This window comes from Mya arenaria, chromosome 4, assembly GCF_026914265.1.
Source record: "Mya arenaria isolate MELC-2E11 chromosome 4, ASM2691426v1".
Classification (NCBI taxonomy): domain Eukaryota; kingdom Metazoa; phylum Mollusca; class Bivalvia; order Myida; family Myidae; genus Mya; species Mya arenaria.
The window spans coordinates 5,529,824-5,555,604 of NC_069125.1; the positions used below are offsets into that span (position 1 = coordinate 5,529,824).

General features: G+C 35.3%; 1 protein-coding gene across 8 annotated transcripts in view; it reads left to right on the top strand.

The window, feature by feature from the left end:
• LOC128231305 (calcium/calmodulin-dependent protein kinase kinase 1-like) overlaps positions 1-25,781 on the top strand; it is a 144,456-nt gene that overhangs the window by 85,501 nt on the left and 33,174 nt on the right. For 4 of the 8 annotated variants that reach the window (XM_052943945.1, XM_052943946.1, XM_052943953.1 and 1 more), the window contains 3 exons: positions 9,964-10,837; positions 12,096-12,149; positions 14,241-14,292. In XM_052943945.1, the coding sequence (XP_052799905.1) occupies positions 9,964-10,837; positions 12,096-12,149; positions 14,241-14,292 (980 nt within the window). Of the gene's footprint in view, positions 1-4,047; positions 4,065-5,577; positions 5,856-7,589; positions 7,775-9,963; positions 10,838-12,095; positions 12,150-14,240; positions 14,293-25,781 lie in introns of those variants that run through there. The other 4 variants (XM_052943950.1, XM_052943947.1, XM_052943948.1 and 1 more) reach the window with 4 other exon arrangements.

The following is a 25,781-nucleotide window of genomic DNA, read 5'->3' on the forward strand; positions in this document are numbered from 1 at the left end:
ATGAACGTTTTTTGTTTGTTTTTATACGATGTCAAAGGACATTTAGTACACCAGTTTAATCACTCTGACCAGAATACTGTAACACCATGCTGCAGACATTGTGAAATACTTCGAGCTTAAACCAGACGGAAGAACCATTTTTTGTAAATGTAAATTTCGCATCTATTTTATCAGTTTTATTCAAATTTTATGAAATTTGGCAGATGGGTTAGACGGGTGTCGCAAACTCTGCCTTGATGAGAAGTGGCAGTGCCCTTACAACTGTGCTAACCAGACAACCACTAAGGATTTTGATGTCATGTATACTCCTTTTTCATTCAAGGCTTAGATTGCAATGTTTGTACAGGGAAGGAGGACATTCGTATAGATTAGCTGTATTTCACCCGTCAATGGTTCAAATATTTGAGGCACTCGTTTTAAGCTGGTTTATCCAAATATCGTTATATTAATCAATGGTTACAGCTTAATGCAAATGACTTTCTTACATGTTAATTACAAATAGATTTTTTATACCCCCCAAAACAAAGTTTTGGGGGGGTATACTGGAATCGGGTTGTCCGTCTGTCTGTCTGTCTGTCCGTCTGTCCGTCTGTCCGTCCGTTTTTTTTTTTGTCCGGGATTCATCTTTGTCATTATTGAACAAATCTTTTTCAAACTTTCAAATATTAATGACCATGATGTAAACCTGTGCCTCCGTGGATTTGGTCAGAGTCGCATGATCCTGAGTGGAGTTGTGGCCCCTTAACGAGTTAAAATGGGCAAAATTAGCTTTGTCCAGGATTCTTCTTTGAAGCTATTGAGCAAATCTTTTTCAAACTTTCAAATATTAATGGCCATGATGTAAACCTTTGCCTCCATGAATTTGGTGGGAGTCACATGATCCTGAGTGGAGTTGTGGCCCCTTAATGAGTTAAATTGGGTAAAATTAGTTTTGTTCGTCCTACTCCTTCGTCATTTTTGAATGAATCTTTTTCAAACTTTTAGCCATGGTGAGAACATTTGCCCCTGTGATTGTGGTTGGAATCACATGATCATGTCTCCAATTATGGCCCCTGAATAAGTTAAAATAGGCAAAGATTATACAGCTTTGTCTAGCCTAATCCTTGGTCATTTTTTCTCATTTTTTCTATAAATCTTTTTCAAACTTTCAGATGTCAATGACCATGATATGAACTGTTGAATATGTGATTTGGTGCACCTGTATTAATCAGAATGTTTGCATGGCCTTAAAAAGACCTTTAATTGATTTTGTCCTTAAAAAGACCATCAAAAGTCCTGAAGTTAGGTGCATACAGGCCTTAAATTTGTTACAATATTCGCTTTGGTGGCCTACTCCTTTGTCATTTTTCAATATATTTTTCTCAAACTTTCAGCTATCCATGACCATGATGTGAACCTTTGTATATGTGATTTTGTGCACCTGTATTATTTCCTTGGTACTCATGTGTGGGGGGGAGGTGGTGGGGGTGGGTAAACAGAAATTGGGTTGGCAGACTGTCAAATTCACCCGTCCACCTTCATTTTGGAATATCCTGTCAGGAGTCATGACCCCTTTATGGTGAAAATGAGAGAAACAGGTTTGTTATCTCCCCTGAGGTGGGTGTGAGTGGGGTAATATTCGCTTTGGTGGCCTACTCCTTTGTCATTTTTCATCATGACCCCTTTATGGTGAAAATGAGAGAAACAGTACCAACATACTATAGTGACCATTTTGTGATCTCTGCTGCAGTGCCATGGCAGTCCCTGATTCAGTAATAGGTATTCTAAATAAACTAAATAAATGTATTGCCTTGTGCTTTCTAATGATACCATAACTAAGGCCAGGGCAAACAACCTAGACAGGGAAGGGTTGGGGGGTATTCGTTAGCCTTTGGCTTACAGTTCTAGTTTATCAGGACTTCATTTAGTGTGCAGCAATTTTGATCATGGCACTTATCTAAAACCCTTAACACAGATCTAGGGCCACATTCCCACAGCATCCATGAAAAAATGATTAGTGATTAGTGAGAAGCGGAAATGCAAGCATGAATGCTTGGGCAGCACAGTGGCATCGCCAGTGAACACGCCAGTGAATACGGTGGGAATTTTTAAAGCATTGAATGCCGAGCGATGGCCAAGCATGCTCAAAACAAATGCTGTCACTTGGTGATCTGATCAGAGTGTAGTTGTATCACCTCCTACAATACCACAGGATTGCTGCGGGCGCGCACAGACGTCGCAGTGTAAACGCAATGGTTATAGGTGGTGCTTGCCCTGCGATCATACAGCGTTCTTTGAGAGGACACTGCATCTCTACGGCGCATCTACGGCGCTTATAAGGAATTTGATTTTTCTTACTGCACTTTAACAAAGATTGTACAGAGCCGCCACAGCATTCATTGCATTCACAATGCGCTTCTACCACATCAATCAGCGTTTGCATGACAATAAACCAACCCAACAAAATAGTATAAAGGAGTGATATATGCAAATAAACATTCATTTAACCATGACTGATGTGCAATACTTGGACTTGGACTTGCATCTCTTTGCGATGGGCATTTATCTTATTCAAAAGGTTACGCCCCTATGTTACGCCCCCTCTAACATCAAATCCTGGCGTCCACCCCTGATGGAAGCCAGCTTTGTGAGGCCCTTTAAATGTATAAGTTGTTATCAATAAATAGTTAATTAAGAGATAGCTGGATAAATCAACTGCGTCAGTGCCTCACATATTTGTATCAGTTATGGGTGAAATTACAGTAACAGCTCATCCATGAAAATTGGTCCTAATTGTGTAACAACAGAGATAATGATTGTATACAGTAACTGCAGAGTGATAAGGCCCTAAAAAAAATACATTTGGTTCAGGTTACCCGACCCAACCTACGAAGTAGGCGCAAACCCTACCATTTTTATAGTCAATTGTTATATAAAAAAAATATATTATTTTTTAAGTGTGTTTTTAATACGTAGACTAGTTTAAAACCTTAAAAGCTTTATACAGAAGATAATTTTGAACACCATTCTCCAATGATGACAATTACGTTTGTATATAAAGCTGTAATGGTCCCCTGTAGGCGGCGGATGTGCGTTCATAGTGTAACAGTCCGGTGTAGGCGGTGGATGTGCGTTCATAATAACATTCCGTTTTAATCTGAAAAACTTCATAGAACGGATATTAACTTGGTTGGTAATATGCAAATTAGCAAAGCCCGGGCTCTGTGTGAATCTAGAAGTAAGTGTATATAAAGACCAGAGGACCCCTTCAGGGTTGAGCATGCTTTTCTCTGAAGGGATCTGCTGGTGTTTGTTGAAGTCGCATGTTACAAATGGTGGCAGCGGTGGGATATTGACAACTGCCGGAACGGAGTCGCCTTACTCATAAGATTCCCAGACCAAGACTTGGGACGAGTCTTCTTGGAGGGGAAAGTAATGTAACAGTCCGCTGTAGGCGGCGGATGTGCGTTCAAAGTGTAACGGTCCGCTGTAGGCGGCGGATGTGCGTTCATAGTGTAACGGTCAGCTGTAGGCGGCGGATGTGCGTTCATAATAACATTCCCTTATAATTGGAAGTACGTTCATAGAAAGGATGTTATCTTGATTGGTAATATGCAAATTACCAAAGCCTGGGCTCTGTGTGAATAGAGAAGTTAGTGTATATAAAGACCAGTGGACCCCTTCAGGGTCGAGCATGCTTTTCTTTGAAGGGATCTGCTGGTGTTTGTTGATGTCGCACGTTACAAAGCCTAATAAAATAAATAAATAAACAAACATACAAAGCCTACCTACCCTACTTTTTATTGAAAAGGATGTAACCCTCAACCAAAGCAATTATTCTTTTTGGCCTAATTGCATTTCATAGTCAAGTTATATTTTGTTCATGCATTTTTTAAACAGCAGAATATCCGAGTCCTGTTAATGAGGACATGATTATTGACATAATTGACAAACCGGGCTTTAAAAATGGTACAAATTGCCCCTGTTTGTTTATAGATTGTCTCCATATACAAACCCAATAGTTGATAGTTATTGATATAGGAATAATTGAGAATTCATTCTTAAAATATTAGTATGAAAGAAATGTAGGTCGATCAATTTGTAGTTATATTGAACTTCAGTATTTATCTTTAAACTATTTATGTTAAGTTTAACACAGTGTGATTTTATTAAAATTGAAATTGGAATTATCAGTGCTTTTTGTGGTAAACAAAAGTGATTTTGGGAAGTTAAACCAGGGATAATAAATTTTGTGAATGTGATTTGGATTAAGGTGTTATCATGAAGATATCATAGCTTTAATGTTGATGTTTTGTAGTTGTGTTTAAAACTGTTTGAAAAGTAGACCATGATTATGTGCATGCAGCTTTAAATTGAATCAGGAATCATTAAATTGTAAACAATGCATTGAAACATTCAATTATTTATCTTTTAAAACAAAGTGGTTGAAAACATTTTTGAGCCCATGGGGGAACACTGTATTTCCCAAACTATTCCACATTAAATTCTCATATTGATCCATGTTTAATTTGACATACTTATAGGTTGAATCATCTTCATATTGGTATTTCATATCCAAGGTTAACTTTATAGTTTGTCCATTAATTTTATGTGACTTTAATGCTCCAGCGGATCCTGAGGAAGAGGGGGTGGAGTGGCGCACCCACCCAGCGCATGCTCTCCCTCTGATCGTCAAAGTTTATTTTTTATTTCAATTAAGGGGAAAAAGTAATATAATACGCCCAAAATGCACCGTTTTGGACTGGAAATTTTCTAAGGGGAATACCCCCCTGCCAACACTGCACACCAAATAAATATTGGTTCTAAGGGAGGGGCTCCAGTCAAAAGGTTATGCCACTAAGTTTCGCCCCCTCTTACAGCAAAAACTGGAGCCGACCCTATATAAATCTAACATTGCTGTAGAAAGTACATGGGTAGTTTTCTTAAGAGCACAAATAATCATTTAAAAGACTGAAAGATATTGCTAAATTGACAAAATACTTAATATACAAATACCTACTTTTACTTCGCTTCATTTACCGTTTCTTGTGCAAAACACTGTGAAGTTCAGTTATTAGAATTACTAGAGGTCTTTAAGCGCGACTTTGTGAGTATCATAATAATTTCAACCATTATAATTATACGTTGTCAATATTTTGATGGCCTTAAAATATGATAATTTATTGTTCGTATTGCTGTGCCAGACTTGAATAATTAATTTTTATATAGACATTCAAATATTTGATAACATATACTCACTCAGATTATAATTTAGTTGTAAAACAAAAACATTTTTATCCTAAAAGCTGAATACAAACATTCTCTTATATCATAGAAATTCCTAAAATAAATAGGCAATGATGTGATATAAAAAAAGTAAATAATGGTTTAATTACTTGCATATTTATGTTAGCCATATATTATATAAAACTTAATGTAATTGACACTTGAGTAGCAATTAACATAAACACTGTCATAACAATTTGTGTTCAATCAAAAAATATTTATTTTTCCATTGAAAGTTCACAGTTCTATGCATGGATGAATTTAGTATGTTAAACGTTGAGTCAATTTCTGTGTTTGAAGTAGTATAAGTTTTAAAACGGATGTTGATCTGTTTATTAGACTGGATGTTTGATTTAAGGATTACAATTGTATTACTATCAGTGGGACAATCTGTAAATAGTGAAAACAATTACTAGCTGTAATTGTGCTTTTAGATATATTTCAGACTATTTATAGGACATTATGGCAAGGTAAACTATGGTCATTTTAAGTAATATTTGTGTTGTGTACAGAATTCTATGCAAATGCTGTCTTTAAAACAACATTTTATTTCTATAATGGTTCTATAAAACTTGATGGCCTCAATTTGGGTAAGTTTGTAAACATGGTTGATGTAATGTAAACATAGGTCAATGGAATGTAAACAAAAGACCATTTTAGAACAGTGTAAACCTATATTGCACATAAATGGATTTAAATTAATTCACTTTCTTTAAAGGGGCATTGTCAGCTTTGGAAAGTTTATCCATGTATAAATAACCAACAGGTTAAAAAAGAACTCTCATCATTTACTGAAGCTTTGTATAATTCTTTTCTGTGATAGAATTAATAATCAACAAGGTTGATTTTAACTAAAACAATGCTAATAATCATTCAAGTTGACAACTTTAAATTCGATGATGACAAATTCTTCCTCAAAGGGACCAGATGGTCCTGAAATCAGGAAATACATTATTTCTTCTAAACAAGTCTAGAATTGTCAATTATATTTAGTAAAAGGCCGATAATACTTCATTTTACATGACTAAAGAATATTTTGTCACTGTCTCAACTGCATTTACCCGTTTAAACATAATGCATCATGGTTTCCCAGTTTACAGTGTGTATTTTTTTACCATGTGAAAATCACATGATTAGTTCAAAAACATATACCAACGCTATTTTTAAATTAACTGGCATTTGCATGATAGACAAACCAAATAAATTTTGATTTGGAAAAATATGCAAAAAAAAAGCAAAAGATACATGTGTTGTATGTCATACATCATTTAGTAAGATTCAATGCTTAGAGTCTATCTTTTTTTCTAATTTTCTTGTTTATTACTATTTTTAAAAGACCAGTTTTACATCTTTCTTATCACCATGATGTTTTACAAAAAATCATGGATTTTTTTTTTTTTATTACATCAAAACACCCGAACTTATTAGCCTTTAAATATTTCTTCATGTTTACAAATAATAACAATATTATAAAAAGCGTACTATTAAATTATAATTCTCTAAAATCTGTTCTTAAGCGATATTAAGAATTCATGAATAAACAAACACGTGGTTGAACTTCCTGATGCATTTAACTTTAACACTGAAATGAACGGCTGAAATGCATTGATTTTTTGCCTTAAAAGCTTACTTACTTCATTGAAACTACCAAAGTTAAATTTTGCAGTTTAAGTTTCATAAAACTTGAAACCAAAAAAGAGAGACTATACAACTGTGTAACATAATCTGGAAGGCCACAGTTGATAAATTGTTTGTTTTGCCTTAACTAACAGAATCACGAAAGTATCCCTGACCCGGAATTTATTTTTAGCCACTGAGTTGATCATGTTTTCAATTTTTTTGCATCATGGAACATAGGTGTAAGGAATAACAAAAATCAAAACTGTCTACCTGCTCATCAAAATGTGGATCAAATAAGGCCAAACAAGTTTTTTTATGAGTGTCCTTATTTAACATTTACGATTACTAAAAGTGGTTGTGGGCTCAGAGTTTAAAGTTGCATAAACGTACTGCAAATTACATACATACATATTACATAGATTTTAAATTTCTCTAAATTTATGAAATCTCTGAAATAACCGCGGCTCACAAAAGTACTCAGGACCCCAAAAGTTTGTTTAGCCTCTCCGATGGTTTTATTTTTTCATTTCTCATCATGGAATTAAGGGTTAAAAATTGAAAAAGTATGTAACCACCCCTCAAAATGTGAATGAAGTCTTTTTGTAATTTGTGTCCTTAATTAAAATCTATAGTTAATAAAGGTGGAAGTCTCGGAGTTTAAAGCTGCATTGTCATAAATCACTACACAGTAACAAATATTTCAGATTTCTCGAAGTTGGTGAATAAAAATGATTAAAACAAACAATTGTTTGACATACAAGTGTGAATGGTGAAAATGCATTTAGAAACAAGGGAGGTAATTCAGTATTGCTATTAAAGAAGGGAAGCAACTGCCGATGTATAGGCGGTACAAAGCCCAACTTAGGGCACAGTCAGCCCCTGTCAGAAGGTAGGAATGTTCTCTTTTTGCTAAATCATATTATTTCAAAAATCATATTATTTCACATAAAAAAGTTGTTTAGTTTTTGATTAATAAAAGTCAAGGTTTTTTCATAGCTTTATTCTCAGCAATGGCAGGGTTTGTTTTTTGCAGAATAAAAGTTGAGGTATGATTAAAAACGCTTTGACCTCAACTGTAGCTTTGTTTGTTTTGGGCAGAATAAAAGTTGAGGTATGGTCATAGACTTTGACTCAGCTTTGGCAGAGTTTGTTTATTGCAAAATAGAAGCTGACGTATGGTCACAGCCTTTGTTTTTCAGCTAAGCCAGATGTGTTGTCACAGCTATTGGCACTGTGTGAAAACTTTATTGTTTGCTGCTTCTTGGCAATTGTCATATGCAAAGATATTCACTTATTTTTTTTTTTTAAATGTGACAAGAACGATCAACAATATGTTCAGCCAATCCAATAACTCTGGCTATATTATCTATATCTGGAGTTATGCCCCTTTTTCAACAAACATATGCACCCACTTGCGTGAAGTCTTAACCACATCCAGTACCTGTCTAAGGCAGTACATATGTGTGGCTAATTAAATTTGTCAGTCAGGGAAGGGTGAGGTGTACTAAAAAAAATTCTTTGGTACCACTTAACTGATCAACTCATTTTGTTCCACCAAACCCTCGCGTTTGGATTGATCGATGGTGACAGTGGGTCTTTAATACCATTACATCAAATTGGCTTTTTAAAAAGTACATGAGACATATAAACGCATATTTCATTGCAGCATCTGCTTAAAGCATTTATATTTATCTTTGTTATAAAATACTTACTGCAGTCACAATAAGCAATAACCTTGGAGCTGTAATGTATCCTTCATTATCATATCGTGTTATCATCTCCCTTGATGATAGAAAAATAAAATAACACTGGCCATGGAAAATTGTTTTTGTTTAATTTATGCATCTGATTTTTTCATGTTTGTGCAATTTTGCTGAAAGGCCATTCCAAATAGATTCTTTGTTTAGTGTCATTAGGGTGTATGATTTCAGCCTTCTGAATAAAGACAAATATATGTGTAAACACCAAGTAACAGTGAAACATTGTTAGTATGTGCTTACTAGTTATTTTGTGTAGTAAAGTACATTATACTAACAATCTTGAACATTTTTAGTGGTCTGTATTTTCTTGTGTAAACTACCTACTAAATGTGCCAGCCACTGTTTATATCAATCGCTTCACATGATTTAAATAAATAACTGTTGATTTACTGAAATAATGTATTCGAAAATTTGAGAAATACTGCCTTCTCATTGGACAAAAGAAAATCATGACCACTAAAATATATTTTAGTTGAAATACTAGCTATAACATTCTTATAAACCCAACCGGACATCTATTACCTGATCACTATAAAGTATCATGAACCCATAGTGACTGCAAATATATCAACAGAAAATCCATTACCAAATAGTTAATCAGTTTGGTGTGGCCTTCATTTAAAAGGGGCACAATTAGTATCGTAACATCTTGCTCTCTTGTTCAGAATGTTAAGTTATCAATGAGAAATATACAGAATGGATAACTTACATAAGTCACCTATCCTCGATTGATCTGATACTTGGAACCGTGGTCTGTCCACTCAAAACAATGTTTTTATTTAGAATGGCCTCGGTGTTTTTTTCGTTAGATAATGAGATGACAATGTTACCTTGTAAATTACCTTGGATACGGCAAATGCCTTGTTCTTGATTGGATGATATAAAGTTACATCATTAGGGATTGGGTGTGTCTTGTTTGTTTCTTTGAGGCTTGTTAGGGTTGTAGAAGCAATTGTTTCTGCCAAGTTGCGCTAGCACATTTGTCAAACAAAGCTCTTCTTGCTAACTGGACATGTTTCATTTTCCAAGGTATTGAAGTGTTGATTCATTTTGCTGCCATGGGAATACTGATATCATTGTTAAGAAGGCTGTTGTTAAGGTCATGATTTTATTTGACAAAAATTGACATCAGTAGAAGTTTTAATGGAAACTAATTTGACTGCTTCATAGAATTATTTTTGCTATGATTATTATCATATAGATATTTTTTAATTGACAAACCTTTAGTTTTCTTTGAAAACTAAAAGAAAAGAACAAGATTAGAAATAAAACAAAAAGTGTTTTATTTTTATCTAAAATTACTTTTTTATACTTTCAGAAATAGTCACTTCCAGCAGAGCCAGGATATAGAAGACATGAAAACGAAGAACAAAGCCTTGTCTACTGGCGATACTCACCCACATGACAATTACATTGGCGAAAACAGAATCAGCGTTCAAGACAAATCTCTTGAGAAGCAGCTTGAAACAAACAAAGAAAACAAGTTCGAGCCAAAACTACACACTCGCGACAGTGGAAATGTGATTTTGATCGAGGACGAGGCGGTAAATAAATCGGACAGCGAAAATTCTAAACTCTTTCAAGTGGGAAAACCGGTTAAACATCCCTTACACAGAAAAAGTTCTAATATAACTAATGACTCTGGGAGAAGTACTGTTAGTGATATTGGTGAACATGAGAATGACCTTCAGAATGAGTTAAGTGAAGGTGAAGGCCAACATTGTTGCCATAACAACCAGTTAAATGGCCTTGAACCTATCAGGCGTGAGAGTTTGACTGTTGTAGATTCAACAGGACATTTGACATTACCATCACCTATTGAGTGTCTTTCGGCAAAGCATTTTACTGGAGATTCAGTGTTAAGTGAGGAGGGTTCTGAAAACGAGGACAATAAAACCACCGCTCATAGTTCCCATAGCTCTGGTGAAAATCAGTCCCCTCAAAACAGTCGACCCGGAAGTGGGTCTTTGCTTTCAAAACGGCATGGCCCTAAAATACTCTATAGCGCATCAGAAGACAGTTCCTTAACACAACGACGTACATCACATCAACGGTCCCCGTATTCTTCCCCGACTGCATCACCACGGTTACGGAGACAGCCAACGATGGAAACAAGGCGGATATCCGTATCGGACAGCTCCGATGGGTACATGCAGCTCAATCAATACAAGCTCAAAGATGAAATTGGAAAGGTCGGTATTACACATGATATTATGTTATATGTTTTGATTTCTTTTAAAAGGCCACAGAGAATATGCTTGATTTTGTTGAGCAATTATCACTAGTTGGTATGGTTGCATCAATATACTGGTGAATAAATATATATTACAATGTTTTTAAATAGGTGATTTCATATTGGCCTAGTTATTTGTCCAAGGTTGGCTGTACTTGCCTGAGCCCGAAATGGCGGATTAACTCATCTTGGCTGACTTTGGTTGATATTGGGCGAGTTTTGTCATATACAAATACATAATAGTTGATTTATAATTATATAATTTAAACCAGTTTACTGGCTGAAGATATTGAACTGCAGTATGATTTTATTATACTTATATATATAAATCACATTGAATATACTTTTTGGAGAGAAATTTTCTTGTCATTGCAAACATACTTTTTATGTATAAAGATATTTTACAAATATATATTGGTTTTGAATACTTTGTCTAATTGTATATATCATAACAACATTGTATTTGGTCAAATGGCATTTTTAAGTTATATATATTCAGCTAGTCAGTCTTATACATTATTTCAATAGTTTCTTTAAATGATTGTCATTAAAAATTATTGTAATATCATTTTTTCAACAAACATGATGATTTAGATTTTAAAATATGTATTTTATGTGATGAAGCTTAAATAATTTGTCCTTTATGATGTTTACAATACTCAAAGTACTGCTATAATAATGCAACAGGCTCTGAATATTGCAATGTATAACAATAATGGTTTTTGGCGTTTTCCTGAAGCCCTTCTAATTTAAATGCTGTTTCTAGACTTGCAAATATATTTTTTCGATATACCCCGGTGAGGTAGCTTATTTGATGATTATGTAATACATTCTAGCGAGATTTACCATTACAAAATCAGCAACCCCTGTGAAAATAGATGGAAATGAGACAGAATTAATGTTTGGCGTGCGATTCATATCAATAATAGAATAAATCCTTAAAGTCATATTTGTCTCTGTTGTGAAATTTAAGTGTATTCCGAAATTTTCAAGACAAATTCTTTACATAAAATTCCATGTTTGTACGAGATCTGTTTAGAGTATTAAATATAAATTTGAAGATGTCAGTGAAAATAAGTCCTTTGTAAAAGAAAAATTGTGAGGTTTCATGCCTTATGATGTCAGGTGATATTTTTGAATTGGCACATTCATTTAAATGAAACATGTACAAAAAATAATAGTGGCCTCGTCGTATAACACTGTTTTTCTTTTTTCAGGGGTCTTATGGCATTGTGAAGTTGGCATACAATGAATCAGATGATGTTCATTATGTAAGTCCTTAATTAAAAAAATTAAATTAACTTTATTAGTTCTTTTGGAGTTAAGTGTTTGCCCAACATTTTCAGCCAATCAGGGGCCCTAGATTATCAAAATGTTTAGTTTCTTCTTTGTCAAGTATCATTACTTATTGCTGAAGAATGTATACTCTCTGCTCCCATAGGTTACTTATTCCTGCAGAAATCACTTAATAAACTCTTACCTAAACTGAAGACAGCTGAAAGCTCGTATAATTCATTCTTGGTGAGGATCAAACTCAAGTCTATTGGGTAAAACATGGACCATTAGTGACCTATACCACCAAACCATTCTCATCCTGGTGGGGATCAAACTCACAGTCTATTGGGTGAGGTGGTAAGTCTATACCACCTAACCACACTCAACCTTGTGGGGATCAGACTCACAGTTTATAGGGTGAGGTGGTAAGTCTATACCACCTAACCACACTCAACCTTGTGGGGATCAGACTCACAGTTTATTGGGTGAGGTGGTAAGTCTATACCACCTAACCACACTCAACCTTGTGGGGATCAGACTCACAGTTTATTGGGTGAGGTGGTAAGTCTATACCACCTAACCACACTCAACCTTGTGGGGATCAGACTCACAGTTTATTGGGTGAGGTGGTAAGTCTATACCACCTAACCACACTCAACCTTGTGGGGATCAGACTCACAGTCTATTGGGTGAGGTGGTAAGTCTATACCACCTAACCACACTCAACCTTGTGGGGATCAGACTCACAGTCTATTGGGTGAGGTGGTAAGTCTATACCACCTAACCACACTCAACCTTGTGGGGATCAGACTCACAGTTTATAGGGTGAGGTGGTAAGTCTATACCACCTAACCACACTCAACCTTGTGGGGATCAGACTCACAGTTTATTGGGTGAGGTGGTAAGTCTATACCACCTAACCACACTCAACCTTGTGGGGATCAGACTCACAGTTTATAGGGTGAGGTGGTAAGTCTATACCACCTAACCACACTCAACCTTGTGGGGATCAGTCTCACAGTTTATTGGGTGAGGTGGTAAGTCTATACCACCTAACCACACTCAACCTTGTGGGGATCAGACTCACAGTTTATTGGGTGAGGTGGTAAGTCTATACACCTAACCACACTCAACCTTGTGGGGATCAGACTCACAGTCTATTGGGTGAGGTGGTAAGTCTATACCACCTAACCACACTCAACCTTGTGGGGATCAGACTCACAGTCTATTGGGTGAGAGGTGGACACCTACATGTATTAAACTAGACCACTCTCAGCCTTGTGGGGATCAGACTCACAGTTTATTGGGTGAGAGGTGGACGCCAATAAGACTAGACCACTCTCAACCTTGTGGGGATCAGACTCACAGTCTATTGGGTGAGAGGTGGACACCTACATGTATTAAACTAAACCACTCTCAGCCTTGTGGGGATCAGACTCACAGTTTATTGGGTGAGGTGGTAAATCTATACCACTAGACCACTCTCAACCTTGTGGGGATCAGACTCACAGTTTATTGGGTGAGAGGTGGACACCTACATGTATTAAACTAGACCACTCTCAGCCTTGTGGGGATCAGACTCACAGTTTATTGGGTGAGAGGTGGACACCTACATGTATTAAACTAGACCACTCTCAACCTTGTGGGGATCAGACTCACAGTTTATTGGGTGAGAGGTGGACACCTACATGTATTAATCTAGACCACTCTCAGCCTTGTGGGGATCAGACTCACAGTTAATTGGGTGAGAGGTGGACACCTATAAGACTAGACCACTCTCAGCCTTGTGGGGATAAAACTTACAACCTATGGGGTGAAAGGTGGACACCTTTACCACTAGACCACTCTCACCCTAGTGGGGATTGAACTCACACCCTATGGGGTGAGAGGTGGACATAAATATATGGGATTATGGAGGAAAAACTGTTTTTGAGGTAAGTTTTTAAAAACTTTTATGTTGCTATAGAAATAAGTTATAATATAAGAGAACTGCTTTTGTTGCTGTCTTGGTGATGTAAAATGGCTATTTATGTTCTTCTGAGAATTCAAACCCTGTCCTGTATGGAAAATTGTTGTCTTTTTTTCAGGCAATGAAAATTCTATCAAAGAAGAGGCTGCGGAAGAAAGCTGGTTTCTTTGGTAAGATACTTTATTATACCATATTCGCCCTAGTTAATCACAACATAATACACATGTTACTATGAATAGTTCCTTTACCTCAATTATGATTATTGACTCCGCCCACGGGCAAAAAGCCCTCTGGCTATTATTCCTTCCACTGGGGCAATTATTAACCAAATTTCATGGTCAGCCATGTATTATTCAATTAATAATACACATGTTACTATTTATAATAACATTTTACTATAGGAATTTGTTCCGGCCAAAATGATTTTTGTTTCTACCTGTGAAATTATTATGGCACATGGCGTGATAATGGAATTATTAACAGGCAGACGACATAGACAAGTCAATAGGAAGGAAAAAACTGACACTAGCAAAGCTTTTCAGTGGATTTAAACAAAAACATTTAAGAAAGAAAAGTGAGAGAAGTTTTACTGTATGAGCTGTGTTCACATATTGAAATGACAGGCGCGTAGGAGCTGGGGCCGCAGGGGCCGCGGGTGCGGCCCCAATCTTCTGGCTAGTAACGGCAATGGGGCCACCAATATTTCATACCAATTTTCTTAATAATCGTTTTTTAAATAAAGCTACGTGCATATAGATCAATACCAGTCTGACACGATATTGAATATACAGGTCACTATGTCATAATTAAACTTGTGACCATCTAGCTAATTGGCGTGTTCACTCTGGCGTGAAAACAGAGGGCAGGTTATTAAAGACGGGTTAGTGGAAGAAGAGGCAATAAGACAAAAAACATCTCTATTGTTTTTTGTGTCAAAAACTGTAGTTGATTATGATAATTGCAATTACTCGTTAAAACATAATTGTCATTAAATAGCCATTAATGTGTATTTGTTTAAACTCGTCACATTACAGTTTGAGTTTAAATTGGACGTTCCAAATCTGCCTAAAAGTTTTGAATTTCCAAAGAGATATTTTGGCACTAAAAAAACTAAACACGGGGCAATAAACTCGCAATTGTTCCAAATTCACTCGTGGCTTCACTTTGAAGAGGTAAACTGCGCTAAATTGTTATTTACATACATTGTGAGACTGCACAAATATGAATATTTAAAAGTAAATAATTACTGGCGTTTATAATAGTTTATGATAGCACAACAATTCAAATGTTGCTGTTGCTCATAAGGTTATTTTAACCAAAAAAGGTTTAGATAAAAACATGAAAATAAAACCCGAACTCACTGGAAATCGAGTCTTTCAATGCTTAAATATGGAAATATTGACGTCTTATTGCGAAAACACAGAGTTGCTCTTTTAATTTCAAATTACCCCGTAGTAGTTATTTTTATAATAGCTAGTGTCAGTCAAAACAATTTATTTTTTTCTCATTGTTAAACTTTTCAAACTTCCTGCTAATCAAATCCTATATTTCTCCAAAAAGAATTTTGCATCATTTAAGAGTCAAATCATTGACAAATGACAAAACATGAATGTGTACTACACACATGCAGGATAAGACATGGGTAACCATGACGTTTGGTTGATAATTGTCGCAGTGAAAAATAATTGCCCTCGAGCAATTATTCTTCCCATTGGGCCAATTATCGATCAAAAGCATGGTCAATAGTGTCTTATTCTTTAAGTACTAGCTCATCTGCTGTTAAAAGAAAAATCGGCTAGATATTGTGTTTGCCTTCAAAATAGTGTGAAAATCTTGGCATTGTGCAAAAACTTGGCCATAACTCAAAACTGTTGAAGATATTCAACTGAAACTTGGTATGCATGTTGCCAGAGACATTATTCACACATGTATACATGTAGCAAGGCACATAACACTGGTTTTAACAACTATTGATAAAGCCTGTAAAACAAGATCAGTCGACGTTGGAATTTGATCTGCAGCACTCTTGTTCAATTGTGCGCACATTTTCATTTTCTGGCCAAGTTCATATCATAATCCGTCCATAGGACAAGGTCACATAATTTAAATTTGATATCATATACAAGTATGTCTTTATAGACTTGCAGGGGTCTTCTGCTGGGAATTATGTCTCCCCAATTCATGGGGAGACATATTGTTTTTGCCTTGTCCGTCAGTTCGCCAGTCTGTACTTCACACTTCGTTTCCGCTCAATAACTATAGAAAGCTTAGACCAAGAAACTTCATACTTGGTATGCTAGTTGGTCATGACTAGTAAATGACCCCTATTGATTTTGAGATCACTAGGTCAAAGGTCAAGGTCGCAGTAGATGTTCACTATTTAATACAGGTGAATAAATCAAACTTCACTGTTGGTTCGTCTCCAGTCCAAAAGCACAAATTTCATGTCCATCATTTATTTTTTCTCAGCTACAACCACACAATCGGGGAGACAAGCGCTTTTTCAAAAAAGCAAAGATAATACAGAAATACCTGTCAAAGGCTTGTAAAAAATAATGAAAAAATCATTTAATAGACAACCATAAATCATCGTCCAGTGTTAATAACCCTTTTATATTGATCAGTCATTTCTTACTTATTGCATTCTTTATAATTTTTATTAGATTAAATCTTTGCACTAGATTGTTGTCCCACGCGTAAAGTTTTTACAGAGAGAACTCAGAAATGCAGAAGATCTACTCATTTGGGTGCAATATTGGTGAATTAAGAAGCTCGGAACACAATCTTGTCCACTAGATAATAAATCAGTCTGGAAGATTACGTCTCCCAATTGCCCCAGGTGTATAATTAACTTTGGAACATGGTAGAAGGGGAAATGGGTGCTGTACAAATGTGATTAATGTAACGTCCGCTCCGCCCAGGGATGTAATAACACCGTAATATCTAATTCTAACGTCATTGTGCTGTCTTCTGCTACACATTTTTCAAGAACTTATTATCCGTATCATATTGTACTGTATCGCTAGAGGCCCATCATGAATATCGACTTGAGTTGTCACAATATCTCACACTGTTGATTCCATTAGGAGTTCTTGGACGCTGCTCTTGTTTGGATGCGGATTCTTTCTTTCCATTTGCAGATGTTATAAAAGGAGGCCTTCATTTCATTTTGTGACTATTATGTCTGTGAAGGAACAGAAATCAAAATAGATATTTCATTAGAAATTATAGATGGAAAAAAAGAACTATTTATTTTGTAGGAAAATGTTGTATTCAAGGAATAATCTTTGCTGACATTTGAAATGTATGTGGTCCATGTGGATCACATGATTATTTACTTGATTGACTTAATTTTTTTAATGGAGAAAAAGAAACAATCATATCAGTAGGAAAATGCTGTATTCGCAAATTTACCTCTACTAACATTTAAAGGTCGGATTGTTCAGACTTTTGTTGAAGTTAACAAAATTGTTACGGACATTTTCGTTAACTTTCAAAGTGTTAAGCTCTGGGAGTTTAATTGAAACACTTGGGATCTGCTGTATTTCTAACAATATCTGAGACAGCTGTTTCAGCTTTACTTGTTTGAATTTGAATATGTGAGCACAGTCATAATAAAATATTTCATGTTTTAAAATTAAAAATGATGCTGTTAACAACTTTGTACTGGTAGTGCCCCTTGAATTAAATATGCCATTTGTAACGAATCATTGTACAAGCCAGCAGCTAAATTAAACAGGGCTTCAAACATGTAATCATAGACGTTGTTCATAAATAAGAACTTGTTCTATTTGTAGTATTTAATCACCACAATGAACAACGTCTGAAATACAAAATACAGAAAATCAGTCAACACATTGAGAGCCTTAAATTGTTTACATTGCAGAATTGACTAGGTCGGATATTGCATAGAATACACATAATATCAATATCTAAAGATGTAGCAAGAAATACAATTTTAGGCCCTTACATATACCTATGATTAAATGTTTGAAGCCCTGTTAAATTTAACTGCTGGCTTGTAAAATGATTCGTTACAAATGGCATATTTAATTCAAGGGGCACTAACTCTCACTTGAGGTTGGATATCTTCTGTACCAACTGTTCCGTACGATGTAGTCTCATTATCGTATAGAATAGATAATACAACAGTGGACTGATTATTAAGAACTTGCTTAAAGTTAACATCACTGCTAATGTCATCATTTTTAACTTTCAAATATTTTCTGCTCTTGAAGTTTACTGGATACACTAATAATGTGATCTGCAGTTTAATATTTTTAACAAATTTAAAAAAAAAAAAACTGTTTTAGCTGTACATATTTTACATATATATATGAGCAGGGCTTCTAAAATTTTGGAACCTCAATCGGTCCGGACCCGGCGACCCCCCCCCCCCCCCCCCCCCCAAAAAAAAAAAAAGAAAGGCCTGTTCAAAAGTCTGATTATTTAGAAATGTCACACAAATTCACGATGTCTTTTCTGTCAATATTTTTCGCGATATCACAATTCCTAAGAGGGTTCTAGGGTTCTAGAGCCACATAGCCGATTCAGATAGCCATTGATACAAGCTTAATTAAATGAGATTCTCATTGAGTTCTGCATCGTTTCTAATAAGAACGACTGCGATCGTAAATAACTGTGGCTGTCGGGAAGCAGTCAGACGACAAAAAGTGAAACAGTATTATGATTCATTTCCTTAATGCATTTACAGTGGGTCAACATTCAACTGATTCTCTTAATAATATATATCTAGATTTATGATCGGGGCTTCAAGCTATAAGTGTGATAACGACAACCATTTCTTCATTACTGCGAATTAAAATGACATAAGCGGCGCACTCAGCTTCCAGACTATGTAGTTAATCAAGCGTGTCGCTGTTGATATCCTATACATGACTAGGTTCGGATTAACAATGACATATGCAATTTAAAAGAACAATTTAAATTTAACAGTTTAGTAATCAACAAACGGATATATCATGTATTGATCGACGACAACATAGTACATTCATATTGAAATGTGAAAATATGGACCGATTTTAACACTTAATCAGGATAGCTGCAGGCACACAATTAACACATAGTTTGTATAATTGTGTCTTCTGCGACCTACCAATACATGTGATTGGACCGATTGCAAGCGTCTGCAAAATAACAGATATGCTATAGAGTGATCAGTGTTGCGGAAAAAGCAGCTTGTCGCATTAGTCACATGGTAACTAAGACACTTTTATGACCTATTGGGGGTAGTTTTGAATGTGTGAATGACCCATGAATATTTGTGTATTACAATTTCTGCAACTTTTACTGGCCTAGTCATTTTGGACCGAAATTATAAAAAAATGAGAATATTTCGGACCGATTTTTTTTACACTTTTTGAAACTGAAATCGGTCTGGCTTGGTCAAAATCGGTCGAGACCGGCAAATTGCCGGTTTTTAGAAGCCCTGTATATGAGCACAACATAAAATATTTCAACTTTTAAAGTTGAACAACGATGACATTAACAACGTTGTTACCTTTAATGAAGTTCTGAACACAAGGCCCAATTAAATGTTATAAAATTGAAAATTTTCCAACTAGATTGTAAAACAAATTGTTTCCTTTAGTGTGTGGGCAAATTGTCTTTTTTAAATCATTTTATGATTTAACAGGGAAAATATTGTGATGATGGCCATAATAGTTTTGGCATATAAATCTGCCATTTTCATGATAATGGATTATGGCGATAATTGTTTGTTTTCCTTTCTTCCATCCCTCATTTTGTCCTCCCACTTATAAACGTGTAGAAAATAATGAATTTCAGGTAGCTGCCCTATAAATCATTTGAATAATCATGATGAATGACATATGATTTTCACTGGATTGTTTATTAACAAAAAATGCCATAATATCTAATTATTTACTACTTATAATGCACCAGTCAATTGTTACCATGGCCCCCCAGGTCCAGGGGTATACCGGGGAAATGGGCCATGTATTATGTTCTTACCTTTCCAGGTGGCCCCACAGTGGTTAATGCGGTGGTTTTGTCTTCGCGACCAAAATAGCGGGGAATGGGCCTTACCTAGGGTCCCTGGGGTGCGGGGGCATTTGGCGGCAATTTTACCAGCAGTTCGTCCCTGTAGGATGGGGATTTTACCCGGGCTTAGCTGGACCGAAACTCAAAGCAAAGTCCCTGCTATTCCCAGGATTTTAGGGGGGGAGGGGGATGGGGGGGGGGCGGTGTGGTTACAACTGACTGGTGCATAAATGTACATACTCTTTTGCACTCTGGGCTCTGGGGGGTATTTCAGATTCCAGTCCCTGTTTCAATAAGATATTTTAGTCATATAACTTTTGCTGGTAAAAGTAAAGTTACAGCAGAATCTATGCCATTAATGTCCTTACAATATTTTTATTGAAAAGTAGTTACGCAAAAAGAAAACATAATAAATAAATGGTAGCTTAACTTAATAACTTTAGTTAGGGTTGACAAATCTTGACCAAACTTTGTATATAGGAAGAGATTAAGGAAACCTTTCATGGGATTGTATTTTGGGGCCCTAGGTCAAGGTCAAGGTCACTATTACTACTAGTTGAAAAATGGTTGAAACTGAATATATTTAGTTAGAGTTGACATATCTTGACCAAACTTAGTATTTAAGAAGAGATTATAGTATTTAGGAAGAGATTATGGAGACCTTTCCAAAAGGGATTGGGTTTAGGGCCACTGGAGCAAATTCAAGGTCACTGTTACTGAAAATAGAAAAACATATTGAAACTGAATAACTTAAGGTAGGGTTAGCATATCTTAGTTAAATTTGGTATTTAGGAAGAGTTTATGAAGACATTTCATGGGATTGCATATTGGGCCCCTTGGGTCAAGGTCAAGGTCAATGTTACTAAAAATAGAAAAACATTTTGAGTCTGAATAACTTTATGATAGGGTTGACATACCCTGACCAAACTTGGAATTTAGGAAGAATTGATTGTGACTTTCATGGAATTGCATTTAAGGGCCCTAGGGCCAAGGCCACTGAAAGTAAAAATAGAAAAAAAATGTTAGTACTGAATAACTTTAGTAAGAGTTAACATATATTGACCAAACTTCATATATTGGGCCCCCAGGGTCAAGGTCACTGAAACTAAAAATAGATAAATGGTTAGAACTGAATAGCCTTAATTAATAAAGGTTGACATAACTTAACTTGGCATTTAGGAAGAGTTTATGGAAACCTCACATTGGATTGCATTTGGGGCCCCTGGGGTCAAGGTCACTTTTACTAAAAGTAGAAAAACAGTTGAAATAGAATAACTTTAGTTAGAGTTGACATAACTTGACCAAACTTGGTATTAAGGAAGAGTTTTTTTATACCTTTCATTGGAATGCATTTTGGGCCCCTGATCTAAAAAAATCAACAGTTCTCCTGTTAATCATTGCAAACCTTGCCTCTTAGCATTGCAGCATTTCTTGATTTATAAATCAACATTGGGTTAAGGAATTTGACAGAGGGTGACCTAAGGAACATATCTGTGAAATTATTTTGAAATCGGGCCAATAGTTTCGGAAGAGAATGAGATGAAGGAATTTGATAAATGGTCACCTAAGGAACATTTCTGTAAAGTTATTTTGAAATCAGGTCAGTGGAGAGAATATTTTCAAATTTTTCGATATAGATATATAGTGTTTCACCAGTTTTTTGATAAATCGAAATTGGGTGAAGGAATTCTTAGAGAGGAACATATCTGTGTAATTATTTTGAAATCGGTCCAATAGTTTATGAAGAAAATATTTTTCAAATTTTGCTGTTTCAACATAATATTATAGTGAAAAGTAGCCCCACCCACTGGCATATCCTGACTTGATGTTCCATGATGTCTGATATACCTTGATTGTTGTATATAAATGTACACAACAATGATATTAAATATGACGAAAGTGTAAAATATTTGCGAAAAAATTATACATCGCAAAAGCCTTAGTTACTGTTTATTTCTTTGAAAATAAAGCAAAAATTGTTTGACTGCCTAAGATCTACTTCTGTCCAAGATCTACTTCCAAGCAACTGGTAAATCTTGCTTCAGATATCTGCAAAGCATTTTTGTGTCTCTGTCCCCTTTTCGATCTTAATGTGAATTAACAATTTTAGCGTCACGGATCAGACACAGAATGGACACACAAGTGGACATGGACAATGGCTCAAACAGTATTTAACTGGTTTTATTTTAATATACACAGAAATCTGAAAATGGTGGGCATATAAAATACCAGTCCTAGCATTATATGCCGTTACTTTAATAAGTCGTTTGCTACATAAGTTTCCAGACCAAACTGTCGATATACAACTTCCAGACAGCTTCATTTATTAGGTGCCCATAAATATTTCTTTACCTGAGAATACAGATATTTTTCTTGACTTACATGTAGTTTGTATGCCATAAAATGTCATTATCTTGTAACAATAGATTGTTATAACAAAGTTTATCACCATTCCAGAATAATTATTCCTATACAATAAACTGAAATGTGACATAGTACCCCTGTACTCCGTAAACATGAACCATAATAATAGTTTATTTAAACATTATTCTCATCTTCAGCATGTTTGTTATTCAAAGGCCACTCCTTTTTTATTTTTTGGTTATCAAGAATTTTTGGAAAAAATGTCCACCGGGTGGTCGAAAAAAAAAAAAAGAAAAAAAAGAGGAAAAAAGTCACAAAACATACTCTTAAAGGGTGAAAATCAGAGAACAACATAAAAACATTGAAAATTTATATCATTTACTTGACATTTTACATTTTTAAACTGCTATTAATGCATGTTTTAATACACTCAAAGTTTCAAAGTTCTAATTAAACACACAGTTTAAATCTTACATACTGTGCATATAAAACATCAATGAAATTGACTATAAAACATGTTTACATGTATAAACTACACTTTTTATCAAAGATACCTTGAATATTACTCGGCAGGACATTTGTTTAGCTTTAAGGGTATGCTAAAGCAAAAGTGAATGCAGAACACTTAAAAATTGACCAATATTAAATTGGAAAAAAAGGGAAGGCAAATTTTATGCTTTAAAATACACAAGAATTGCACTGTATTAAGACAACACATTACATTTTCTAAGCATTGTTTCAGTTATTTTAATATTGGAAAATGTCAATAAAGTGAATTTCCAATTTTGTAAATAAGGAAGTAATATTGTATGAAGACATTGTGCTTTAATATTGTGCAAACAATTCCTGAAAAACTAAAAACCAAACTAGACCTAGATTTGAGTTTTAATAACCTTTACCATGCGGGGTCCTAGTTGTGTGTAGCCCAATCCATGCTAAGTCCGGATATTTTCGGACCGGGATATTTACCATGGGATGTTCAGCAAATCCATTTCAAATTCAAATCTTGCTGCAAATTACCACATCAGTACATAAAAATCACATAGCAAAATAATAAATCTAGCATGTGACTTAACTTTATGTACCAATGATACATATGTAGTAACAGTGAAATCCATAATTATGTATCGGATTTTTTCATCTTCTCCCAACTCCGCCAATTTGTGTATCATGCATTCACAGGGCATCTATACTTCATGAGTGGTTTTTTTTTCATTTTAAAGAGTATTCCTTGGTTACAACAACAAATCTCATTTATAGTGAAATATCAAGTTCATTACAAATTAAAATGGACTTATTCAAAATAGTTTTCCGTGTTGTTTTATCTTAATGATTTGCACATAACTCCTGGCATTAGTAAATGTCATTGACACATGTGTTCAACTCTTTCATTGTTTTTACTCTACTATTAACCCAAACATGAATAAACATGTAATCTAGAATAAACACAAGGTTTACATTGACTCAATGACAAGTATTTCCAAACCAGTTTGTGATTTAAAATCCATAAACACAACCGACCGAACTTGTGAAACTAGGTCACCGGTGTCAACTTAGAAATTTTACTTTCGATTTCACCACTCACACTAAGTACACTGTTATTTGATATTTAAACATAAAATGTCATAAAATATTTTTTCTTACACATAATTTACAGATATTTGTGTCTACTTATTCGATGGCAGTTGCTGCCTCTTATTTTTCATCTATCACAACAATATTTTCATGACCTAAATTTGCGGGGAAAAACAACAATCACGTGACAGTTATTGTTTGTGTCGGCTGTTAAATTTGCCAATGTATTTTGCTATTGTTATTTTAACAACTCCTGCATATTTAACTTAATTATTTCATAAAAGGAATGACTGCTATCGTCAATTCCGCCATTGCCAACGGCGCTGCCATAACAGTTGACTGGCGCACATGCTATCACTATAAATCGGCGAATACGGCTACGGAACAACAAACCAGTCGATATCTACTGCATTCGTACTCTTATTTGTTCGTTTTTCTTTCGTTTCGCACCAAAATCAATAGGGTCGAGAAAATAATTTTGAAAAAAAAGTGAAATTCATTTTTTATTTTTTTTGTACTTTTCGGAAAATTTAAGACCCGCCGGTTTTGTAAACAAATTTATATAAAAGTAATGGCCAAAGGAAGAATGACTATGAACTATATGACATCTGCAAAACACTGCTCTCATATTCTTTGTGGCATTGTCCTGAAAATCCTGGATCTTCTGTGTTACAGGCGTTTGACAATGTTAATAGTTACCTAGCTTAAAGAAGGGAATGCAGACATTTATTAGCGAGCTCCTGAAAGCTATTGCGTTTATAGTGCTGCAGTTGTGTCACAGATGATTTGTGACAAATTTTACACGGAAAATATGTGAAGTGCAAAAATGTTAAACTTTTGCAAGGCAAGATATTGGTAAATTTGAAAAACCAAACGAAGGCAGCCCATTGTAAAAAGCTTGTGCACTGTTAAATGGTTTATGGTATTTATATCTCTACAGAAGTACCACCTTAATGAATGCACTTAATTTTATCCTTACTCAAAACATTATGATAAATGCAATGAATTTCTCTGTTAAACAACATATCTGTGGTTACAGTTTGGTAACACTTGTTCTCTTCGTCCACCTGTTATATGTCACTCTTTGTCTAACCTTTATGTGTCACTCTTTGTCTACCTGTTACATGTCACTCTTTGTCTACCTATTACATGTCACTCTTTGTCTACCTGTTACATGTCACTCTTTGTCTAACCTTTACATGTCACTCTTTGTCTACCTGTTACATGTCACTCTTTGTCTACCTGTTACATGTCACTCTTTGTCTAACCTTTACGTGTCACTCTTTGTCTACCTGTTACATGTCACTCTTTGTCTACCTATTACATGTCACTCTTTGTCTACCTGTTACATGTCACTCTTTGTCTACCTGTTACATGTCACTCTTTGTCTACCTGTTACATGTCACTCTTTGTCTAACCTTTATGTGTCACTCTTTGTCTACCTGTTACATGTCACTCTTTGTCTACCTGTTACATGTCACTCTTTGTCTACCTGTTACATGTCACTCTTTGTCTAACCTGTACATGTCACTCTTTGTCTACCTATTACATGTCACTCTTTGTCTACCTGTTACATGTCACTCTTTGTCTAACCTTTACATGTCAGTCTTTGTCTAACCTTTACATGTCACTCTTTGTCTACCTGTTACATGTCACTCTTTGTCTAACCTTTACGTGTCACTCTTTGTCTACCTGT